This window comes from Neoarius graeffei, chromosome 3 (genome assembly GCF_027579695.1).
Source record: "Neoarius graeffei isolate fNeoGra1 chromosome 3, fNeoGra1.pri, whole genome shotgun sequence".
NCBI lineage: Eukaryota > Metazoa > Chordata > Actinopteri > Siluriformes > Ariidae > Neoarius > Neoarius graeffei.
This window is the reverse complement of record NC_083571.1, coordinates 96,843,301-96,868,610: the sequence shown is the minus strand read 5'-3', so window position 1 is coordinate 96,868,610 and position 25,310 is coordinate 96,843,301. Positions and strand designations below refer to the sequence as shown.

Below are 25,310 nucleotides of genomic sequence, written 5' to 3'. Positions count from 1 at the left end.
AATATCATCGTGTTGACGCTGCTGTACTGTGAATTGCCAATGCATGCTGTAATATGTCGTTCCTCTTCTAGCAGATTCACTGAACTCAATATTGATGCAATTGGCTACAAGGTTGTTTTGAGGTAAAGTGAGAGAGGCAAGCTTGAGATGGTTTGGATTTGTACAGAGGAGAGATCCAGGGTATATTGGGAGAAGAATACTGGAGATGGAGTTGCCAGGTAGAAGGAGAAGAAGACCAAAGATGAGATTTATGGATGTAGTGAAGGAGGACATGAGGACGGTTTGTGCAACAGAAAAAGATACACCCTGTGTCTGAAATCGCTCACTCATTCACTACTCCCTATATAGGGAATTACTATATAGAGGACTATATATTGAGTTCATTGGTAAAATGAAAAAAAGCTTTCGGACACTAGTCCGTCACGCTGGTATTCACGTCATTACTGTCGCACAATTAAAACGTGCCAGATCAGTCGGCTGGTGGGTTTTCAAAATAAATACACGCATGTATTTTTGTGATAAATCCATATTATACTGAGCGTATTTCCCACATTAATCAGTACAAAGTACTTTGTGTCTGCTGCATCTTTGAGTTTTTTTAAATCAAGGCTGAATACTTTCTTCTTTGCCGCTGCCTTTTGTTAAATCAAATTCAAAGCTTTTGATTTGATTTCTTTCAATGCAATCGCAATGCATGGTGGGATATATTGCTTGGTTAGTGACCATCGGTTGTACACTACTTTTCGTGATGCATTGTGGGATACTTTGAGTGCACTATATAGGGTGTAATAATTCTCACTATACATTCGGACAGCACTACAAAATGGCGAACTCACTATATACACTGCAAAAAATGGCCTTTCAAAAATAAGAAATAAAAGATTAAAGCAAAGCATAGTTGCTTGAATCAGGTGAAAAAATCTGCCAATGGAACTAGTCAAATTTGACTTGGTAAGATTTCTTAAAGTAAGATGAAAAATCTAACCTGTTTTTAGATGAAATAATTCCAAAATAAGATTGGGGAACTTATTGTGCGAGATCTGATTAACTCAAAATAATCAAAATAGTTCTTATAACAAGATCGTACTTCTTACATTTAGCCATTCAAGTCATTTTTATTTATTTCATTTTAAGGGTATTTCACTTAAATTCATGACAAAGTCTTAGCAGTAAAAACTGAATGTAAGATAAATATACTAATATTAGGATTGTAAAATTCTACAACTAAGCATTGCTAGCTTAAAAGATTCTCCTTTTGTGACCTGTAATTAGTAAAATACTCTAGATATGAGACCAGAGACTATCTTGAATCAAGTTGACGACACGTGTAGCATTGCAACAAGTTTATTTTTTTTCCCCATTTCAACATTCAAACATTAAAACATCTCTTAAGATTCCACTTCCCCAGGACCTCAGGCACCAAAAAAAAAAAAAAATGATAAAAAAAAAGTCTACGCATTTTGACTTGCAGTGCTTACACAACGCCAAAGCAACAATGCATTTTGGGGGCACTGACTATTCATGTGTACGAGGGGTTTACAAGATCAGGCACAAAAAAAAAACACAACTTAAGTCACAGCATTCCAAAAAGACGTCACTAAAACGCCCTCCACTCACTCGTAGCCTTTTTGAAGGCACTTGTCTGGTCTAGAGTCTGTACAGCATCTAGAAGGAGCTCACTCTGAATGACTGAGAAAACAGTCGCAGTAAACTTAGGATCTGTAAGGTGGAGTTGAATTGTAATGAAAGATTCAAAGATTTCAGTAAAGTTCAGTTATTCCCAAAACAAGCATACTTTTTTTTTTCTTGAAACAAGATGAACCGCATTTGACAAATGTCCAAAATGTATGTACTTGTTTTAAAAAAAACTTGTTTTATTTTCAAAGGTGCTCCAAATAAGACTTTTTCAAGACATTTTGTCTTTACAAGATTTTCAAGATGGACTGTCTAAAAACTAGCCTTTCTAGCTAAATGAGGTTTTGCTTGTTGGGCAATTATGTCTTATAATAAGGGTGGCTAGATGTTTTGACTTGAAAATAGACAAATAAACTTCCTAAGATTTTTATTTTTTGCAGTGTAGTCCACTATATAGTGAGTAAGGAGTGATTTCGGACACAGGGATGGAGTGTCATTCATTACTAAATTAAAAAATTTAATCATTGCCAATTTGCAGTGTTATAAGAGAAATAAAATACTCAACTTTGGGGAAAAAAGGAAAATAATCAACTTTGGGGTGGTATTACACCACTATGTCATGGATTATTTTCCAATAACTGAAAGCCCCATTGTGTTTTATTATTTATTTCACAAGCTCACATCATCATCATTATATAACTCTGATATGCCAGAAGTATACTGCGCTAAAATTATTTGGCTTGTGTGTAATTTAAGTTAGCCCAGAAAATGCTATAACAAACTAATGTAAATAAATATTATATATATATATATATATATATATATATATATATATATATATATATATATATGAGAGACACCTACTGGAAAAAGCCATTATCGATGTTTATCTAGGTTTATGTATGTCTTTTTTCATTAAGTGCTTATGTAGGTGTCATATAGCCCTATGAACACTACCCTTAAGGAAAGTTTTATCTAATTATACTTCATAATGACTGAACTCTCTAATTAGATCAGTTACTTGTAATGTAAATGAACTTTATGATCAGGTTGTGGAGTTTTGTCTTTGCGAAAGGAGATGAAGAGGTGTATTTGCGACTTTACTGTTGGAGTTGCACATTTCCTGGTCGACTTTACCCCCAGCATTTTAAGTTCGTATTGGGCTTGGTGGTTTGGGTCCGCTCATCAGAAGTCTGTGGGTTGAGTTCTGTTTAGATGTTCACATGATGTAGTCTGTGATTTTGAACATCAACAAGTGTTTTTCACAGTGAAAAAACTGAAGAAACCTCACTAAATGACACTGAATCAGATTTTCAGAAATAAATCCTCTTTAGAGCTCGACTGCCTTTCAGATTTTTCAAGTGTAGGTCATAAAAAGAATTTTCCCCGACACCCAATTATTTTTGTTCAGTGGACTGAAAGCTACTGAATTCGAATCACAGACTTCCAATTTTATTAGTTTTTTTTTTTAATAGAACAATTAATGAATTTAGGGCCACATGGGCCTAAATTCTCTGCTATTTTTTCCTGCTTCACCGTGACCCGATTCAAGATACTACATCATGCATCACATGGTGGGCTTTCCCTGTTCATGCAAGCTATTGTGGGATACAAATTTGAAACAGGAGAGAAAAATGGAGGACGTGAGTGTGCGAATGAAACGTGAAAAAACACTTACAGTAATGGAAAGCGAGAAGAAAAGACATTATGTTGCGAAGGAAAGGAAACACAGGACCAAACTAATAAATATTGACAGTCAGCGAGCACCTCAGTGTGACAGATTGATGTAACTGCCAGCTCACGGTCAAGGTTAAACCTGCGCATGCACAGACGGATTTCCTCTGTCTGCTTGACTGCGCAAAGCGAACGATTTCATGCACATTATTTGCTAGGGAATCCCCTCAAATTAAATCACTTCCCAGCCACAGAATTGCCTGATATTTTATGCAATATTACAGAAATAAACATAAATTACAAAGAGCAAATTTCCGAGGGAACTAAATTTCACCTACGGTATTTTATGAAGTCGAAAGGACGTCTAGCTTTAATCGTTGTGCAGCTTTGACCGTTGTTGTTTCTTTAAGAGTTTGTCTTGGTTTCTCTGGTATTCAGGAAAGATCTGATTCTGAGGTTGACCCAGTTGAAGGAGCGATGGCGAGAAACACTGCGTAGGGTTCAGCAGCGTAGCAGGTGCCTAGAGAAGCAAACCAAACAATGGAGGCTGTATAGGACAGGCCTGAAAAGACTTTGGAAACTTCTGAAGGACTTAGAATATTTACTGTCCCCTGCTGGATTGGCACCTTACAGCTTTCAACAGATTCAACAATTCATTCAGAAATATGAGGTAAGACTGCACGGAATAATTTTTTTGTGTGTCAGACATCTTTCTTTCCACTTTAATTTTACATCTAAATTCAGTGCTAAAGGTTATATGGGTTATGAATGCATGGTGGTCCATACTATAGCATATTATCATCCCGGGAAGTGTTGCAATAGATCCTTTGGGTTTATGTGGCTGGTTTTTCATGTTAACTTTAAAGGTTAAATTTGGAATACGTGTTCAACACCAACACCGCTGATTTACTGCTCAAATGATTTTGTCCATCCTGTGTAAAACTGAGATTTGTTGAGCGAATTTAATGCATGTTGATATAGTTGAAGTGTCCCGTTTAAATGGCACACCAGACAGCCTGTGTTCTCTGTGCATATGAAATTATTAAAATTCTCCATCCATCAGCATTATGCAGTATTTTCATCTTTGTTTCCCACAGCAGGCTCAGGAGAAGCTGAACGATCATAAGGAACTCTATACCCAGACTCTGCAGGCGTACAGGCAGATCTTACCCCTGGCAGATGTACAGACACAAGCTGAGCTGAAGGCCCAAATTGGGGCTTTGCAGGAAGCCTGGGAGCAAAGTAATGGTCTGGTTGTAAAGAGGAAGGCTCTCTGTGAAACTGTTGTTCAGGTATGTAGGCGTTCTATGGATGAACAATGGCTTAAAGGTAGACCGCCTTTCAGATTTTTCAAGTTTAGGTCATAAAAAAGAATTTTCCCTGACACCCAGTTATTTTTGTTTAGTGGAGTGAAGGCTACTGAATTCGAATCCCAGACTTCCAGTTTTATTAGTCTTCTTTTAAATAGAACAATTAATGAATTTAGGGCCACGTGACCCGAAATTCTCTGCTGTTTTTTCCTGCTTCACCATGACCCAATTCAAGATACTACGTCGTGGTGGGCTTTCTCTGTTCGCGCAAGGCATTGTGGGATACAAATCTGAAACAGGAGAGAAAAATGGAGATCGTGATTGTGCGAATGAAACGTGAAAGACCGACTACAGTCACGGAAAGTGAGAAGAAAAGACGTTATGTTGCGAAGGAAAGGAAACGCAGGACCAAACTAATAAATATCGGCGATCAGCGAGCACCTCGGTGTGATCAGCTGTTCGTTTAGCGAAAGAATGATGTAACTGTCAGTGCATGGTCAAGGTAAACCTGTAGATGGCAGTAATGCAACACTGGATGCCAGCTGCTGTAAAACCAAGAAGAAGAAGAAGGTAAACCTGCGCATGCGGTCACGGACTTCCTCTGTCTGTTTGACTGCGTGAAGCGAGTGATTTCATGCACATTATTTGCGAGGGAATCCCCTCAAATTAAATAACTTCCCAGCCATAGAATGGCCTGTTTTTTTTGAGATATTGCAGAAATAAACATACATCACAGTGATCAAATTTCAGAGGGCACTAAATTTCACCGATTTTATGAAATCGAAAGGCCGTCTAGCTTTAAGTGTAAACATTAATACGGAATTCAGTTACTGTGATGCAGTCACAATTTTTTTTTAATAGCGGCAAACGGAGCTCAGCCAGTTCAGCGTATTACATGACATGCATACTTGCCAACTTTTCAAAATTCTCATGGGGGAGAAAAGTGCGTGAACGACATTTTCAATTGGATGAGGGTCTGATGCACGGTTGAAATGATAGAAACAGTGGATCCCAGTTAATTGCAAACCATTTGAAATTTATGCAATTAAAGAATTTTTGAATTGTTGATATTGTTCTATCAGTTACTATAGACCCCTTCGCATGTTTGTAAACAAACCGACCGTTGCCAGGATGCGCGCGCAGCCTGGACCCAGAAACAATGGCGCTGCCCATAGACCGGCATTATGAGCTGTCAGATTATGCCAAACAATTGTCGTTACAAGATCGAGAATGCTACATAAATAAGTTAACTCTAACAAGTGGACATCGCCTACCGGATCCGCATTTAATTAAAGAGTGGACGGGCGATGTTAGTAAGTTCCCTGGTATACAATGGCCAGATATCTACTCGTACCTTATTGACAAGACTTCAGTGTACACCCACGAAAAACTTCGTGCCTACAAGTCTTTAGACGCATATGATTGTTATGTGCGGGCATGTACAACTTGATTAACAATGGGACATTCATATTCATTTTGTTTTAATCAAATTATGCCAGTGATGTGATGGCAATGTGGCTTTAGCTACAACAGCAAATCCCAACACTAAACAGCAATTTGCAGGAGGTAATGGCATGAAAGGAATGATAGTGTAAAGAGTGCAGCTAAGAGAAATCAGAGCTGCGTAAAAAGCGAGAGGCAGAGAGCAGAAATGAAACTGAACGGGGCGGGAGCTAGGTTAGAGCAGTCAACGTAAGTTGGCATTTAGAGTGAGGGCACACAATTTTACCTTTCCATCCTTGCTTTAAAATTGTGATTTTCGGCATACACAAATAACGATGGCACAAAATCTGGACTGCTTGAGTCAAGCGAGACCTCTCCTACAAACAAAATTGCATGCAAAGCTAAGTTAACATGCTAACAATATTCATTACATTGTGTAACTATGACCCAGCTAATCAGACAAACGTTACCAAAGTATTTTGCTACATCAATAAACGAAGACTAGAAAGAATAAAAAAAAGAAAGATTTAATAAATAGCCTGATCTTACCTGTGATGAAGTGGGCGCTGCAAACCCGCGCATTTTTGATAGTGCTTTCATCCCAGTCTACACGTTTGGTGGCTTGTAGCCATAGACGTCGGCAATTTTTTTTTTTGGAATGGGTGAGATCCTGCTGGAATTCTGAACATTTTAACCCCATCACTGCTATGATTCTGACACCCGACAACACAACAACTAGGCATTTCTGAGTCTTTTTTGGGTCCAGGCTGCGCGCGCAATTTCCGCTTACGTATGAATGACGTTTACTGCGAAGGGGTCTATGGGTTATGGGATTCATGTATCAGGCGTGAGAGAGCTCAGAGTGAAAAATCTGAAATAATACTCGTCTTGAATTTTAATATAATAACAATGAAAGGGAAGTCTTAAATCAGATTTTTAGCTGAGAAATCTCATGCCTGAATATTGTACACATACAGAGACCCACAGAAAATAACACAAGCGATGCTTTAGAAGAATGTTTATCATTTCTTAAAATAGTCACAGTGAATGAAAGTATTATTGGATTGCATCAAATGTGTTTTCTTTCTGTAAGCTCATGTAAAAATACAGAGAACTATAATATCATAAATTAAATTTTAATAAGATTTAACAAAAATAGTAACAACTCAATTAAATAAATACTGCACTGTCTTAGTACTACTAAAATGCATCTCTCTCACTAAACACTTTCCAACAGAATTTTTAAAAAGCACTAGAAATCCTATCCAAATCCTATCGGAATGCATCAAAGGAATTTGCTCATTTGCAAACTTTGACTGAAAGTTTTCAAACAAAATTTAAAAATGGCACTATAAATACCACCATACTATCAAAATATACTCCGCAAAGAAATTCACTCGAATGCAAAATCCACTCACTAGTAATCTTTCACTTAAAACCTCAAAACTCTATCAAAATCAATCACTTTCCAGATAATTCACTTGTAAACTTTCACTTAAAACTTTCAAACATAAATTCAAAACAGCACTAAGACACGACCACACTATTCAAATACACTCTCCAAACAAATTCTCTGTCATGCAAAATTTCACTAAACACTTTAGAAGTTGTACAGTTTGTTTCTGAAATGCTATGGAAGACCAGTTTAACTTCACACTCAAATGTCCATTATATTCTGATTTAAGGTATCTTTACCTTAAAATGTATAACTGGCTGGTCGAACATTTGCTTATCCATGGAAATTCATTCTCCCATGCAACCTGGTATTTGCATTCATATTTTTGCTGTTTGGTATTGGGTTTAGTGGCCGTGATGAATGACTGCTTGTAAAAAATGTCGGACAGCCTGGGTGAATCCTACATTACAGAAGTGACTGTCGTTCTGTTCGTTGATTGGTTAAAAATCAGTTGACGTCAGCAGTGTTTCTCATACGATTCTGATTGGACATAATCGGGAGTATTTTTAACTTGGAGGTAGGGATTTCCCAAAACCAGGAGATTATCCAGTTTTTGACAAATACGATCGGGAGGCGGAGGCTAAAATCGGGAGCCTCCCGACGAAATCGGGAGGGTTGGCAAGTATGGACATGACAGAATTCACAAAGCATAAAGATATTTCGAAGGAACACCAAGTACAAAAAGCATGGCGGGGCTTTTATCTACCTCATAAGGGGTTAAACCCCCTACGTCCAAAATTCATCACTGATTCACTAAATCCTTTATTCAGAAAAAGCACAAGTCTGGCAAGCTAATGGTTTACATGGAAGATTGATTTAGCTGCCCACAGAGTTGACCTACATGCTCTATTTTAGTGCATTTCTCTACTCCTGTGTTACAAGCAGAGGATAGAATATACCTTTAATAATGTTGCACTGTTTCACTCATGAGTCTTCTATATTAGTGGAACGGTATTGCAGACCACATTGTTATCAAGATCATCTACACGTGTTCACATGCAAGCCCTTTAACTGGGTTAGGTTTACAGAATTTTGCTCGACCAAATCTCTCAATGCATTCCCCCCCCCCCGAACTACAATTGTTAATCTTGTACAGATGTCATTAGCACTAAAGGCCAATTTATGCTGACAACCCAGTCCTCGCAGATGGTGTCTGCGTAGCCCCCCCACCTTCGCAGACGCTCTGCGCGCACCTCCCAAAAATTGTGACCACCGCAGAAGCCTCGCAGACAGCGTCGCAGACAAGAGGGCTCTGATTGGTCCACTCTACATCCGCTGTACACACACGTCCACTTCCCTACTTTCCCGGTTTGGTTTGTTTTCACGACCGGCATTTTTAAAAACACGAGGGAAGATGGAGCAGCACGAAGAGCGGTTGATCGAGGAAGTGAGGAAGTACGTACATCTATACGACTCCAGTTCTAGCCATTATAAGTAACCGGAGGATAAACACTCCACTAACCACACCCACCAACTACTCCTAGCGATTTCGCGACTTCGCGCCCCCTTGCGTTGTGGCGGTGAATAACATCGCGCACGCCTATTACTCCCCGCTCAACGATAAATTACAACTGTCTGCGAAAAGCTATCTGCGAAAGCCTTGTCGCAAGAGCATGCAGAGGCCTTAAGACTCACTGGGGGGGGGGAACAACTATTATGTACTCTAGAAAAGTGATTATCTCCTTATGTAGCTCTTGCATACTGATATAACGTCCATGTTACTACAATAATTTAAGTTTGCGAATGTATGCAATTCTATTTAATGAGTTTAATCTAAACTTTCTATTATTTACCTAATTAGTTTTCGTTAAACTTACGTTTTACTCAAGTGGAAAAATTGCCCTTAATTCAAATATGTTGATCCATGAAACTTTAATCTAAGAGTAACAGAAAAATATACATAAATGTCTGTAACAATTCTCTGACTTTGGGGAAAGAGAGGACAGAGGCTTCAGAACAGGTGTGCTCTTTTTATTTTGACACTTTTCAGTGACTTATAACGACACATAAACACACTACACACACGCGCAACGGGGTGTCACAACTCTGTCTCTCGTTCCTGGCTGTCTGCAAGACACACAAACACAGGTTAATAGACAGCCAGTAATTAGACACAGGTGCACCTCATCACATGTTGCCTACTCGTTCAACCTGTCTCCTCGCTGTTCACAGCCGACACTCGACCACGCCCTCGCTGCCACACTGCCATTATGCAGTGCTCCTGCCATTTCAATAAGTGTTCATAAAAACGTTATCACTCGTAACATTCACAATTATCCATCCATCCATTATCCATAACTGCTTATCCTGTACATAGTCGCAGGCAAGCTGGACCCCATCCCAGCTGACTATGGGCGAGAGGCGGGGTACACCCTGGACAAGTCGCCAGGTCATCACAGGGCTGACACATAGACAACCATTCACACTCACATTCACACCTACGGTCAATTTACGCTATGTTCACACTGCAAGGCTTAATGCTCAATTCCGATTTTTTTGTGAAATCCGATTTTTTTGTGAGGTCATTCACATTAACAAATATATGCGACTTGTATGTGATCCTCAGTATGAACGAAAAGCGACCTAAAAGTGTTCCGCATGCGCATTGCAGGATACGACGACGTCACACGCAGTGAGCATGGCCAGTGTTTACGGAAGTAAAACCGCCCGGTTGCAGTATGACCCATCCAATCTAGCTTGAATAGCTGCATCCCCCCAAATGGAAATCAGCTCCCTAACCTCTGCGTCCTTCCATTGAGAAGATTCAGAACCTTCACAGCCTGAAGCGTCCCTCGCATTGACGTCATGCGCAGGGGCGCAGATACGTTTTTTGAACTGGGGGGGACAAAAAACTGGGGGGGACAAAAAACTGGGGGGGACAAAGCTGCCAGCAAAACAACCCCAACCCCGATATGCCTGTCAAACTTGTTGTGGGTTACCATAGCAACCAAGCTCGAGCTCGCAACCTGTGCAGTCTGCGCAGCTCAACCAACCGAATATCAGTCTTTGTTTTGTTTTATGTGAGTTGTTGCAACTATGTATACACTGCCGTGCACCTCAATAAACCGAATGGTAATTAGTCTTTTGATTTTTCCGTGAGGTTTGCCTTATGCAAAGAAAGACAGCATAGACGTTTTTTCCTCCCTATAAGTGGGGGGGGGACCGAACGAAGTGAATTTAAATCTGGGTGGGACGAATCCCACCCGTCCCACCCTCTATCTGCGCCTGTGATTATGCGCCATGTTGTTGTAACTTTTTTTGAGAGACCCGCCGCCTACTTCAGCGCAGAATAGTGACGTTTGTGGCTTGTTGATGACGTGTAAGTCGGATGAATGCGACCTGGCGGTTCAGACTGAAGTCGCATATGAAAAGAGCGGATAGGAATCGGAATTAGGACCACATATCCAAACGGCCTGGGTCGGATTTGAAAAAATCGGATCTGTGTCGTTCATATTGTCAATAAAAGATTGGATACAGGTCACATATGGGCGAAAAGATTGGATTTGAGTCACTTCAGCCTGCAGTGTGAACGTAGCCTTAGAGTCACCAGTTAACCTAACCTGCATGTCTTTGGGGGAAACCGGAGCACCCGGAGGAAATCCACGCAGACACGGGGAGAACATGCAAACTCCACACAGAAAGGCCCTCGCCGGCCACAGGGCTCAAACCCGGACCTTCTTGCTGTGAGGCGACAGTGCTAACCACGACACCACCGTCCCACCCTTATTCACAATTATGTGACTCTGACATACTAAAACACAATGAGCTCCAGAGTCAGCTGTCATACAATAAAACTGTGTTTTAATCCAAATTTTGAAAATGGATACTTGGAAAAAAAAAAAGAAATCTAGCTTATGACTTAATATATAGATTTATGCCAGTTGTCATGAAAGGCTTAAATAGTTGTCATAAATCTGTATGAAGAGCAAGTTAGAGTAAAGTCTGACCAAAAAGCTTGCTAAGGTTTTTACTCTGCAGGATGGTAGATTTGTAGGAGCAGCTTTGAACACTACTGCATCAAGATGTTTCTTCATTTATAGAAGAGATTTCCCCTTTAGTGACTCTTGTTAAAGTGGGAAAATGATTTTTGTGAGGTGTAAACATACCACATTACTACCTCCATTAGACTGGACTGATTCAGTTCACACATGTAGCTATTCAGAGTGTGAATAATTGTTCAAGGTGTATTATTAGGGTAAATGGGAAATGTCAGTAATTTGGATATTTGGAGATTATAGCAAGATGATAGTAACTCTGCTTGGTGTGTTAATATCATGAAGTACTCTCACTGCAATACCAAGTGTAGATACTAGTGCATCTCAAAAAATTAGAATATTGTGGAAAAGTTTTTTTTTTTTTTTTTATATTTAATTCATAAAACGAAACTTTCATATATTCTATATTCATGACACCTAAAGTGAAATATTTTAAGCCTTTTTTTGTTTTGTTTTAATTTTGATGATTATGGGGGCGGCACGGTGGTGTAGTGGTTAGCGCTGTCGCCTCACAGCAAGAAGGTCCGGGTTCGAGCCCCATGGCCGGCGAGGGCCTTTCTGTGTGGAGTTTGCATGTTCTCCCCGTGTCCGCGTGGGTTTCCTCCGGGTGCTCCGGTTTCCCCCACAGTCCAAAGACATGCAGGTTAGGTTAACTGGTGACTCTAAATTGACCGTAGGTGTGAATGTGAGTGTGAATGGTTGTCTGTGTCTATGTGTCAGCCCTGTGATGACCTGGCGACTTGTCCAGGGTGTACCCCGCCTTTCGCCCGTAGTCAGCTGGGATAGGCTCCAGCTTGCCTGCGACCCTGTAGAACAGGATAAAGCGGCTAGAGATAATGTGATGTGTGATGTGTGATTTCCTAAGATTGATCAAAAAAGGATTTACAATACAGAAATGTCCAACTTCTGAAAAGTATGTTCATTTATATACTCAGTACTTGGTTGGGACTCCTTTACCACAAATCACTGTATCAATATAATGCAGCATGGAGGCGATCAGCCTGTGGCACTGCGGACGTGTTATTGAAGCCCAAGGTTGCTTTGATAGAGGACTTCAGCTTGTCTGTGTTTGTGGGTCGGGTGTTTCTCATCTTCCTCTTGACAATACCCCATAGATTCTCTCTGGGGTTCAGGTCAGGCGAGTTGGCTGGCCAATCAAGCATAGTAATATCATGGTCAGCAAACCATTTGGCAGTAGTTTTGGCACTGTGAGCAGGTGCTAAGTCCTGCTGGAAAAGGAAATTGGCATCGCCATAAAGCTTGTCAGCAGATGGAAGCATGAAGTGCTCTAAAATCTCCTGGTAGACAGCTGCGTTGACTTTGGACTTGATAAAACACAGTGGACCAACACCAGCAGATTAAATGACACCCCAGATCATCACAGACTGCGGAAATTTCTCACTGGACTTCAAACATCTTGGATTCTGTGTCACTCCAGTCTTCCTCCAGACTTTTGGACCTTGATTTCCAAATGAAATGCAGAATGTACTTTCATCTGAAAAGAGGACTTTGGATCACTGAGCAACAGTCCAGTTCTTTCTCTCCTTAGCCCAGATAAGACACTTCTGACGTTGTCTCTGGTTTAGGAGTGGCTTGATATTAGGAATGTGACAGTCGTAGCCCCTTTCCTGAAGACATCTGTGGGTGGTGGCTCTTGATGCACTGACACCAGCCTCAGTCCACTCCTTGTGAAGCTCTCCCAAGCTCTTGAATCGACTTTTCTTGATAATCCTCTCAAGGCTGCGGTCATCCCTGTTGCTTGTGCACCTTCTCCAGCCAGCCTTTTCAGCAATGACCTTCTGTGGCTTACCCTCCTTGTGGAGGGTGTTGATCATCATCATCTGGACAACTGTCAAGTTAGCAGTCTTCCCCATGATTGTGGTTGCGTGTACTGAACTAGACCAAGAGATACACCATATTTATACTGTTTTACTCAAACTTGAAATGAAATATTCTAACATTTTGAGATGCTTCTTTTTATTTTTTGGGCTGTAGGCCATAATTATCAAAATTAAAACAGACAAATGCTTGAAACATTTTAGTTTACGTGTAATGAGTCTAGAATATATTAAATGTTCACGTTCTTAAATAACCGATGGAAAATATTGAACTTTTTCATGATATATTCAAATTTTTTTAGATGCACTAGTATGCTATATTCATATTCCATCTCTGTTGTCAGTTGGTGTGAATTTGTTGAAAGTGCTTCTTGGTTCTATGGACCCTTTTCAGTCACGTGACCTTCGTAAACGCGACCGCCATTTTGGACATGTAGTGGACTTCGGCTGAAATCGGTTTGAATGCGAGGAAGGCGACAAACATAAAAGAAAAAGGAGCGAGATGCAGAAAACTGTATTTACTAGTTTACTGTAATTATGATCTGGCAGCTATTTACACCGGATCCAGTGTAAATAGCTGCCGGAGCCAAGGTCCGGCCGGGCCGCGAGCGAACACGCTCCGGAACCTCGGACGTTGGCTCCGGCAGCTATTTACACTGGATCCGGTGTAAATAGCTGCCAGATCATAATTACAGTAAACTAGAATGGAATGTTAACAGCAATGTAATGCCTTTTCTGGCTAATTTTATTCGTCTTACCTCCAACAAAGTGGTCACTACACAAGCGTTGGTATGCCACTATCCGTCTTCTCCGTCGGTCAGCATCTACCGGGATCCGATAAAATGATAACCCTTGCCTTGTTTGTTGATGGTTACTACATCCAGGTGCACAACAATATAGTGGCATGATGGAAGTCTTGCTGAAAATAAACACTTTCTTTGCTGCCGTTCCTCAATGCTGGCTGTGGTAAACTACTGGTAGTACACGTCCAAAATGGCGGCCGCGTTTGTCGTGACGTCACGTGAAAAGGGTCCATAGTTACTTTGATGCATAGACTGCTCCGACTGGTTCTTCTGTTTGAGACGGTATCCGGTTATTTAGCACAAAAGTCGTTTAGCACAAATCCAAAGTCTTTTAGCACAAGTTCTAAAGTCTCTTAGCACAACTCTATGTTCTTTAGCACAACTCTGGGTTATGGTCTCAATAATCAGGAAAAAAAATACTCATCTTGATACCGGAAGGGGTTTATTATGATTGCTTAAGGACCGGAAGCCGGAATTTCTGCTGCTGGGCATGTTAAGGATCAGTCGCTGATCCCTGAAACATGGACTGAAAATCTGATTCTTAAAAATGAAATTAATGTCTTCCAATTTCTTAAATCGTGTGCATTTTTAGCGGCACCTGCAGTTTAACTGATTATCAAGTGTTTTTTTTTGTTTGTTTCAAGTTTAATTATTTCACTTTCTTGCATTTAGAAGTCACAGCAATTATCTAAAATGTAAATAGCTTAATAAAATAATTGAAATAGCTGTACATAGTTTTCCTTTCTTTCGACCTTTTTTCTGTATAGAAAATTAAAATAAAGAAGAAACAAAAAGCTTTCTTTAAACTCTTATCTTGTAAATTTCGCTTGACTTTTCATTCTTTATGAAATTAGCAAACTGTAAATAATGAAAATGATATAATTTAAGCTTAGCACTTTAATAAAGACAAAACGAACCTGGTAGTTGGCTGTAGCAGTGTACTGTGTCAGGAGACATGCTGTGTTAAATAATTTGGAGGGAGGATTGGTGACTAATATATGGGTTACATCAAACATGGCAGTTTCAAGATGGCGGAGAGGAGAAATATAATCGCTCGTTTTCGATCGGGATCTCGGCAACTTTCATAAAAAAAAAATCCATCAAACATCTTTAACCTCCTAAGGCCCAAGCTGTTTTTTTACATGCATTTTTTATTTCTCTTTGCTATTTGGGCTTATTAGAACCTGATTAGAATAAAAACTAAGCATCATCTTTTGATAAGATGTACTTTTAGAGAAAAAGTATGTCCACATATGTGGATTCTTGTTCCGAATTTCCATAAAGTGCTGTCCATGCATGTGACCGCTAAGCCCTAGGAGGTTAAACATGATCATTAAGTATTCATAATAAAGATTAAGTGTTCTTGGATCTTGTACTAAAAGACTTGAGATTTGCACTAAAAGACTTTTATGCTAAATAACCGTAAACCGTTTGAGACAGTGGTTAGCAGGAATGATGACCTCACTTGAATATTCAAGGGGAATCAGAGATACTGTTATGTCTGAAATTTTCAAAACAAGTTCGGTAATTGAGAATTTCATTCTCATCTCATTATCTGTAGCCGCTTTATCCTGTTCTACAGGGTCGCAGGCAAGCTGGAGCCTATCCCAGCTGACTACGGGCGAAAGGCGGGGTACACCCTGGACAAGTCGCCAGGTCATCACAGGGCTGACACATAGGCCAAGTTTACATTAGACCGTATCTGTCTCGTTTTCTTTGCGGATGCACTGTCCGTTTACATTAAACCGCCTGGAAACGCCGGGAAACGGGAATCCGCCAGGGTCCACGTATTCAATCCAGATCGTGTCTGGTCCGGTGCTGTGTAAACATTGAGAATACGCGGATATGCTGTGCTGAGCTCTAGCTGGCGTCGTCATTGGAAAACGTCACTGTGACATCCACCTTCCTGATTCGCTGGCGTTGGTCATGTGACGCGACTGCTGAAAAACGGCGCGGACTTCCGCCTTGTATCACCTTTCATTAAAGAGTATAAAGGTATGAAAATACTGCAAATACTGATGCAAATACTGCCCATTGTGTAGTTATGATTGTCTTTAGGCTTGCCATCCTTCCACTTGCAAGTGGTAAGTGATATGCGCTGGGATCACACACACAGCGGCTCAGTCCCGAATCACTGCTCGTGCGCTATACTCGCGCGCTCTGTGAGCTGCGCAGGGCCGGAGTGCGCACCCTCCAGAGGGCACTCGCTGTTCAGGGCGGAGTGATTTGGAGCGCAGGATGCCTGCGGAGCCGAGCGTATCCGTGTATTGGTGTTGCTGTGTGCACGCGAATTGTGTATTGGTGTTGCTGTGTGCACACTAATCGTTTTAAAAACGTTAATCTGATGATCCGCTGATACGGTCTAATGTAAACCCCACCATAGACACAGACAACCATTCACACTCACATTCACACCTACGGTCAATTTAGAGTCACCAGTTAACCTAACCTGCATGTCTTTGGACTGTGGGGGAAACCGGAGCACCCGGAGGAAACCCACGTGGACACGGGGAGAACATGCAAACTCCGCACAGAAAGACCCTCACCGGCCACGGGGCTCGAACCCGGACCTTCTTGCTGTGAGGCGACAGCACTAACCACTACACCACCGTGCCACCCTTAATTGAGAATTTCCTCATCTAAATAGAATTATTAGGTCTGACATACCGCAAGTAATTAGACCCAGTACTGGAGTGGTTTGACTTACCAAACATTTAAGCTCCTTTTTGTAATGTAAAACTATTTCTAATAGATGGGAATCTTCATGCTAAACCATTTCCTCCGCCAACTTTGTTGGAAGAGGTTATGTTTTTGCCTCCATTTGTTTGTTTGTTTAACTTTTCCCAATGTATCTCAAAAAGCAGTGAACGGATTTTGGTGAAATTTTGAGTAACGTTGAGCCATGGGCCAAGAAACACTTGATTAAATTTTGATGCAAATCCGGCTGTGGATCCAGGATATTCTAGAATGTGGCTTGGTGGAGGTATGCCTCGACCAAGTGCCCTTCTAGTTCTGTTTGTATTTGGTAGGCAAATTGACAATAATAAAAAAAAAAAAAAGTACCCCATATCTTCTAAATCCTACTAGCATTTCCTCTGCTTTGTTCTAGAAATGGAGTTGCTGCGAGGATGGACTTGCTGATAGTGCGCTCCATCTGAGAGAGATTGCTGTCCGACTAAAGCAGCCACCACCAGACAACATGGAGCTTCAGGAGAAGCTCTTCAAGGTACTTGATTTTAGCTGAAAAAATGTTTAAGTGCATTGGTGTTGAACTGATTTATAAGGACGTCACTGCTGAGATACACGAGCAGAAAAAAAATCAGTATTAAAAAAAAAAGATGCTCAACGCCAGTCAACAATAAAGAAACTACATTTGCAGTTTTTGCCTGCGCAATTCAAAGACTGCCTTTGAAGTTTCCTAGCAGCCGTTAGCACACACTATGGCCATTTAGAGGACACCTAAATTGATGGAATTACATAGTTTTGGAGTTGATCTTGTCTCATTTTCTTGAGTGATTAAAGGATGAGTCTTGTCGTTATCTGACTCAACCGAAACTCTTTAGCAACTCAAAATATCAGCTGTCGTTGAGGAAAGAATCATCTCCCCTACCGGGCTATTATACATTTGTAAGCGTCCCTCGCTCTGCCCCTGCCCCCTCTTTCTATACCTCTCCACTCACCCCTATTTCCCCCCTTTCCACCTCCTCCCTTGCAACCAGCAGGCCTTAATCCCAAACGTTACTGACCGAGAGAGAGAGAACTAGGCTTTGCGTGCAGCAGGAGTGGGGATTCAGCTCAGTGTCTGCTTCTGTGTTAATGCAGGAGGACGAGAGGTCTTTGGAGCTGTGGGCTGGAGGATTGAAGGAGCTGGTCACCATGAAGGCAGATATCTCGCAGTATGTGCTGCCCACAGACACGGTACTTCTCCAGGGACAGGTGGAGGAACTGCACAGCCAGTGGGAAGAACTTTGCCAGAAGGTGAGCAAAAGAAGGAAAAGAGAGGTGGCGGTGGGGCAGGGGACTGGTGTTCTGGCACACAATGTGTTCACCATTAGGGCCTCTGGAAATGAGGGGGAAAGAAAGCACAGCCCACACATAAAAGAAAAGAGAGGGAAAGTCTTAAACATGGCTTATTCTGAAAACATGCTTGATTTTTAATTAAATAGTGGTAGTTTTTGGAGTGGTGACAGCTTTGTGTACGCTCTTGTTTTACTGCAATTTCATTAAAGTGCAACTCCAGCGATGTCTATGCTGCTAGTTTATTTTACAAAACAAGCTGGTCTTAGAAGTTTTCAAGTGTTCATTAATGTGTTAAAAAGTTTTGATGTACATGTGGAAATGAAGCTACAGAATAATTCCAGAATGATGTTTCTTTATCACAAGTAGCAAAAAAAAGGTGAAATAGTGTTTATCAAAAATGATATGACTGCAAATGTTTGCATCTCCCTTTCAGAATATGATATAAATATTTCCTCATAATGTGTGTACTTTTAAAACCGCTTCAAAACTCTTTGATTACTCCGTTTAGGCTTTTGGATCCTTTTCTTTTTAATATTCACCCCCCCCCCCCATTCTTCTTGACGTATCTGCTTTCTTCACATCTGCAGGCCAAATGTTTTGACTCCTTTATTTGCTTCATTTCTAGCTCTTTCCCCTGTTGATTTTGCCTTGTCTTTTTGCAGGATACACCCACGTCCAGCTTTTACCATTTCAGAAATGTTCTTTCTTTTAGATAAATTGTGTAATAGAGGTTTTATTTTCCTCCCTTACCCATAAACCATGTTGGATGCAATTTTATTGTTATGAATTCTGGAGCATGGAGAACTTAAGGTTTAGTATAGAGTGCAGGGGGCAGCACAGTGGTGTAGTGATTAGCACTGTTGCCTCACAGCAAGAAGGTTCTGGGTTCGAGCCCAGTGGCTGACGAGGGCCTTTCTGTGTGGAGTTTGCATGTTCTCCCCATGTCTGCTTGGGTTTCCTCCGGGTGCTCCGGTTTCTCCCACAGTCCAAAGACATGCAGGTTAGGCTAATTGGTGGCTCTAAATTGACCGTAGGTGTGAATGTGAGTGTGAATGGTTGTTTGTCAGACTTGTGATGATCTGGTGACTTGTCCAGGGTGTACCCTGCCTCTCGCCCATAGTCAGCTGGGATAAAGAAAGAAAGCACAACTTTATTCATCACACACTTGTGAAATTCCTCTCTGCATTTAACCCATCTGAAGCAGTGAACACGCACATGCACACACGTGAGCAATGAACACACACACACACATACCTACCCAGAGCAGTGGGCAGCCATGCTAACAGTGCCCGGGGAGCAGTTGGGAGTTCGGTGCCTCGCTCAAGGGCACCTCAGCCCAAGGCCGTCCCATATTAACCTAACCACATGTCTTTGGACTGTGAGGGAAACCGGAGCACCCAGAGGAAACCCACGCAGACACGGGGAGAACATGCAAACTCCATACAGAAAGGCCCTCGCCGGCCGCTGGGCTCGAACCCAGAACCTTCTTGCTGTGAGGCGACCGTGCTAACCATTTACACCACTGTGCTGCCCAGCTGTCTATCCAGGCAAGCTGGATAAGCTCCAGCATGCCTGCAACCCTGTACAGGATAAGCGGTTACGGATAATGGATGGCTAGAGTGCAGGTGATGGTCCTACTGGCCTGCAAAGTTAAATGGCTCACCAATGGGGAAAAGTTTACACAAATTGTAAACAGTTGGTAGGAGTAGTTAACAGTTATGTAGCCTTCTTATGCAGAGATTGCATGTGTAGATAACTGGATAAGAGCAATTCCAGCGTTATGGACGTGACACTTGAACTCAAAATGGCAACAAATGACCCAGTGCATGTTTTATTGTCTCCCAGTATTTAAACAGGTGTTGCATATTTTAAGGCTGTACCATACTGGAGAAGTGATAGAACAAGAACAATTCCCATAGTACATCTAGGGCATGCCAGAAAATGCCAATAAAAGATGCGTTATGGATGTGACAGAAAAAGTATCACTTTTCTTGGGTGACTGTACATTTTTATTAAACTCTGTGAAATTGTAAACCTAATGTCGAAATGGAGATATCCATTTGATAGAGGGGTCCAAGGTGAATATTAAAAAATCTTTGTTTAAAATATTTTGTATTTCATGCAGAGTTTCGGAAGGAAAAGTCAGCGTTATGGATGTGACGAAATTCCGTTATGGATGTGACGCGTCTGAAATAGACATGGCATATGTTTAGAAAATCAGCGATTTAACCACCATAACCCTTTGAAAAACTCTCTAAATATCAGCTAAAACTATCAAAGTTCTTAAATAATATTTAGGATGGTTATTGTTTTGCTGTTTTGTGGATTTTAGCATACATTTCTGTGGCTTGTGGCAATAATATAGAATTGTACATGATCAAAGTTGATTTTAGCTTGAGTTTTACATTATAAGAAAGAAAGACTGACAGTGACATATTAGGTGATCAAAATATTTATTATGTATGTATTTATTTATTTGTTTATTTATTTAGTTTGTTTAGTTTGAAATTTGGGATGCTTTATTTTTGCATGGTGAGGTTGACATTTACATGGAATTGCCCATAACACAAATGTTTTGTGCAGTAAAAGTTTTTTGGTTGTTTGTCTTCCCTATGACAAGTGCGTTTGTGTGTCTTAGGCTACATCCACACGACAACGGCAACGAGATATTTTTTTTTTTAAATATCGCGTCCACATGGGCAACGGATCAGTAAAATATCAGGTTCATATGGCAACGCAACGCTTGCTGAAAACGATGCAATACACATGCCACACCTCTACGTGCGCTGTAAGACGGTCCCATCGGAGACACCAGAACAATAGAAGAAGTAGACGCATGCGCATAAACCCCTTCTTCTGTAGCATCAGCCACATAGTTTTGATTATTAATCAGTAGCGTAAAACGAAAGACGTGGAAAGAGGAATGAATGGGGGTAGATGGAAGCCGGTATGCCAACATTCTGATATCCTCCAGAATTCTTTAATGGTCCGGAATAAATTGAATGCTACACGGTGATGGATTACTTTGTTCTTCTACGCCCTTTTTGAGGAATGTATTGTCGGACTTAAACCAACATCTGAAGAGGTGAGGTCGCTCCGTTTTTTTTTTTCCTAATTTTGCTGGCGGGATTGTTTTTGTTTTTGGAAAGCGCACGGGCGGTGCGCGGTTTGGTTATACTCAGTGCTTCCGCAGTGTTTGGACTAAAGACTCTGCCCTAAGGGCTATTCTCTCATTCTTCTCTCTCTCTCTCTCTCTCTCTCTCTCTCTCTCTCTCACTTTGCACCATTACACAATAAATATTCACAGTGAAAATATTTTGTAAGCGCGTTTCATGAACCAAGTTATAGGATTTGTTGACAACTCGCATCGAGTTCGTTACACTTCTACCCGGCGTGAAGCACTGACAGTCATGTGGTTGTGACGTCATCGTAAACAAATCCGTTCTACTCATCCAGACGACTTCGCAACGGGGCCGTTGCCAGATTTTTCCACTCTGGAACCCATTCTCAAAAGATTTCGTTTTGGGGCACCCAAAACGCCAGTGCCGTGTGGACGCCAGGCTGAAACGATAAACAATTTTATCAGATTCACCTGAATCCGTTGCCGTGTGGACAGGGCCTTAGATGACAACAGGTTGCAGGTGGACCGAATCACTGGAATTGGGGAGCAGATGGCTAAGCAGGGGCATGCTCAGGCTGTTAGGTCTAGATCTTTTGTATGATTGAGTGGAAAACACAGGTCCTCTTGAGCCGAGGGGAATCACAATAGATTTCTGCCTCTGGGGAATAGTTATCCGCTATGTTACATTGTTTAGCCCCTGCTCATGAAATTGCATTAAAATGGCAAAATGATTAAAACAGTAGGTGTAAAATGAACCTCATGATTTTACCCTAGGGGAGCTTGAATATGTAGCAGGATACTCCATTTGCTAAGCAACCAACCATTATTAAAAAAAAAATAGTCCTGGAAAATTTCACTTGAAAGCTCGTAGTTGCACTCTGCTTAAATATATTGGCAGTTGGATGGCAGACAAGGATCCTGCCAGTTCACTTTCTTTCACATTCCCAGGTGTGAAGTTAATGGAAGTCTGCGAAAAGGATGCACTTAAGACTCAGCAATATTTTAATGACATCAGGACTGAGGGAACCGAACTGTTAATGTCCCTTACTGTGCTATGGTACTTGCAGAAACTAATAAAGGAGGCTTCACTTTCAGGCCATGCTTGTAGATACACTGGCTTTAACTTTTATTCACAGCTTAACTGTACCTCATCCAGCTCACTCCATGACGTGTGTTTTCTGTTAAAAGCCCCTCATACATAAGGGTTTTTGAGCTTTTAGTAAAAGATAGGCCTCACATCACTTCTAGAAATACTACACTTCCTGAAATACTTTAAAATCTTTGATTGTATAACACATTTGAATCGGGCCACATTTTTGACCTGTCCTCTTAAGAGGAGCCTTTTGAGCGTTTCAAGGAGACAAAGAATTTTCTTGAAATCATAAGGGGCACTCCCTTATGGTTTTAGGTGAGATGAGACATGTAAAGTCCAAAAGTGGTGAGGTATCTTAAGATACACTTGTGAAATTCTTCTCTGCATTTAACCCATCTGAAGTGGTGAACACACACATGCACGCCGAGCACACATACATACCCAGAGCAGTGGGCAGCCATGCTAACAGCGCCTGGGGAGCAGTTGGGGGGGTAGGTGCCTTGCTCAAGGGCATCTCAGCCCATGGCTGCCCCATGTTAACCTAACCTGCATGTCTTTGGACTGTGGGGGAAACTGGAGCACCCAGAGGAAACCCACACAGACATGGGAAGAACATGCAAATTCCACAGTTGCCCCTTTTCCACCAAAGCAGTTCCAGGGCTGGTTCGGGGCCAGTGCTTAGTTTGGAACCGGGTTTTCTGTTTCCACTGACAAAGAACTGGCTCTGGGGCCAGAAAAACCGGTTCCAGGCTAGCACCAACTCTCTGCTGGGCCAGAGGAAAGAACCGCTTACGTCAGCGGGGGCGCGGAGTTGTTAAGACCAACAACAATAACAAGACCGCGAAAGATCGCCATTTTTAAGCGACGAGAAGCAGCAGCTGTACAAACGCGAAGTCATGCATTATTATTATTATTGTTGTTGCTGCTGCTGCTGCTTCTTCCCGTGTTGTTTTTGCTTCGATATTCGCGCCAAGGTTTATGCAAACGTAGCGACGTAACTGACGTATACAGCGACGTAATGACATATACAACGACTTAACTGACGTATACAGCGACGTAATGACGTAGCTTCGCTTAGCACCGCGAGCTATGGAAAAGCAAACTGGTTCTCAGCTGGCTCACAAGTTGAACGAGTTGTGAACCAGCACCAGCAGTGGCCCCGAACCAGCCCTGGAACTGATTTGGTGGAAAAGGGGTAACAGAAAGGTCCCTGTCGGCCACTGGGCTCGAACCCAGAACCTTCTTTCTATGAGGCGACAGTGCTAACCACTACACCACCATGCATTAAAATCTTAATGTCAATGAAATTTCAGTGTAATTATTTCCGCCATCTTTGTTGGATGAGGTTATTGTTTTCGCCTCCGGTTTTTTTTTTCGTCTGTTCCCAACATAACTCAAAAAATAGTGAACGGAGTTTGATGAAATTTTGAGGAAAAGTGAGCCATGGGCCAAGGAACAATTGATGAGATTTTTGATGCAAATTCAGATATGTATGTGGATTCAGGATTTTTTTTTTTTTTTTTTGCTTTTTCCCAACATAACTCAAAAAGTAGTGAACGGGTTTTGATGAAATTTAGTGTACAGCTTTAGTATTAACCTCAGTTCAAGTGATTTTGATTTTGATGTTGATATGTGGCTTGGCACTCTATCAAGTGCACTTCTAGTTAAATTTTGTCTAAAGCATCCAGGTGAGATTTTCCCATGAAATAAGGGCAATACTTGGGCATAAATTGTTTTTGAAATACAAATCCTTATGGTATCCGTGCGGACCCGTCCACAACAGCGGAATGTTAGTGACAAGTCATATATTATTAAATATTGAAAGAGCAAATTCGGTGATTATTTTTTAATGATCTGTCTGCTTGTCACACTTGCTGATGAATCTCAATTCACCCTGAATCTGTCTCTGTGTGAAGGTGTCCAAGCGTAAACAAGAGATTGCTGACCGCCTGAATGCATGGACGATTTTCAACGACAAACACCAGGAGCTTTGTGAGTGGTTGGCACAGATGGAAAGAAAGGTTACGCACAGCAGTGATTACTTCAGCATCGAGGAGATGGTTGAGAAACTGAAAAAGGTAACACCATCCATCTAGGTTGGAACATTTGCATGTTGTAATTTTGTGACTATGCCTGTTTGTTTATGAAGAAAATAATATGGAAGATGGGTTTGGGACATCCTGATGCAGGACTTGGGTACATGATGTTGAAACTTTGTGAGTTCAGGCTTTCATAAAACTACAATTCTGCCGTCATCTTTCAAGGTATGAAATATAAATAGGCCAAATGTCACATGTAATAAAATGTCTGAAAGGATTGTTAAGGAACCTAATTAAGCTTCGTTCTTGTGACAGAACTTGTGCTGTACTTTTGACTGTGTGTGTATGTGTGTTTTTTTTTTAATTATTATTTAACAATATGTAACAAAATAATGTGTTCTGATATACAAGACATTACACAAGCTGAAAATATATTTTTTAAACAAACTTAAATTTTTATTAATTTACTCACTGTCATTTAATTGACAGGACTATATAAGTAGTTACTTATAAGTATAATTACGAAATATTTAAACTTATATGATCAGAACTAATGATTCATGCAGTATATGGGACTCTTTTGTTCTTTTACAACAATGTAGCCTCTCTCTCTCTCTCTCTCTCTCTCTCTCTCTCTCTCTCTCTCTCATCATCTGTAAGAGTTGCATTATACACAGGATACTCATTAGCACATAGTTTACTGTAGAGTTCTTGGACTAGGTTCACAGTAGCCCAGTGATGATCAGAGACCTGAAAGTAGCCATTGTTTTTCCAGAGCGTTATTGGCAACAAACAGCGGATGACTGATCAAAATGAGCAAGGCCAAACCGAACAAAACAGGTGAAGCCACAAAAGCTCACTAGCTATAGAGAGAAGGGTCAGC

General features: G+C 41.1%; 1 protein-coding gene across 11 annotated transcripts in view; it reads left to right on the top strand.

Moving 5' to 3' along the window:
• LOC132883748 (nesprin-2) overlaps nt 1-25,310 on the top strand; it is a 379,369-nt gene that overhangs the window by 286,228 nt on the left and 67,831 nt on the right. For all 11 annotated transcript variants that reach the window (XM_060917719.1, XM_060917720.1, XM_060917721.1 and 8 more), the window contains 5 exons: nt 3,748-3,979; nt 4,407-4,601; nt 17,264-17,380; nt 17,977-18,132; nt 24,305-24,466. In XM_060917719.1, coding sequence (XP_060773702.1) covers nt 3,748-3,979; nt 4,407-4,601; nt 17,264-17,380; nt 17,977-18,132; nt 24,305-24,466 — 862 coding nt within the window. The remainder of the gene's footprint in view (nt 1-3,747; nt 3,980-4,406; nt 4,602-17,263; nt 17,381-17,976; nt 18,133-24,304; nt 24,467-25,310) is intronic.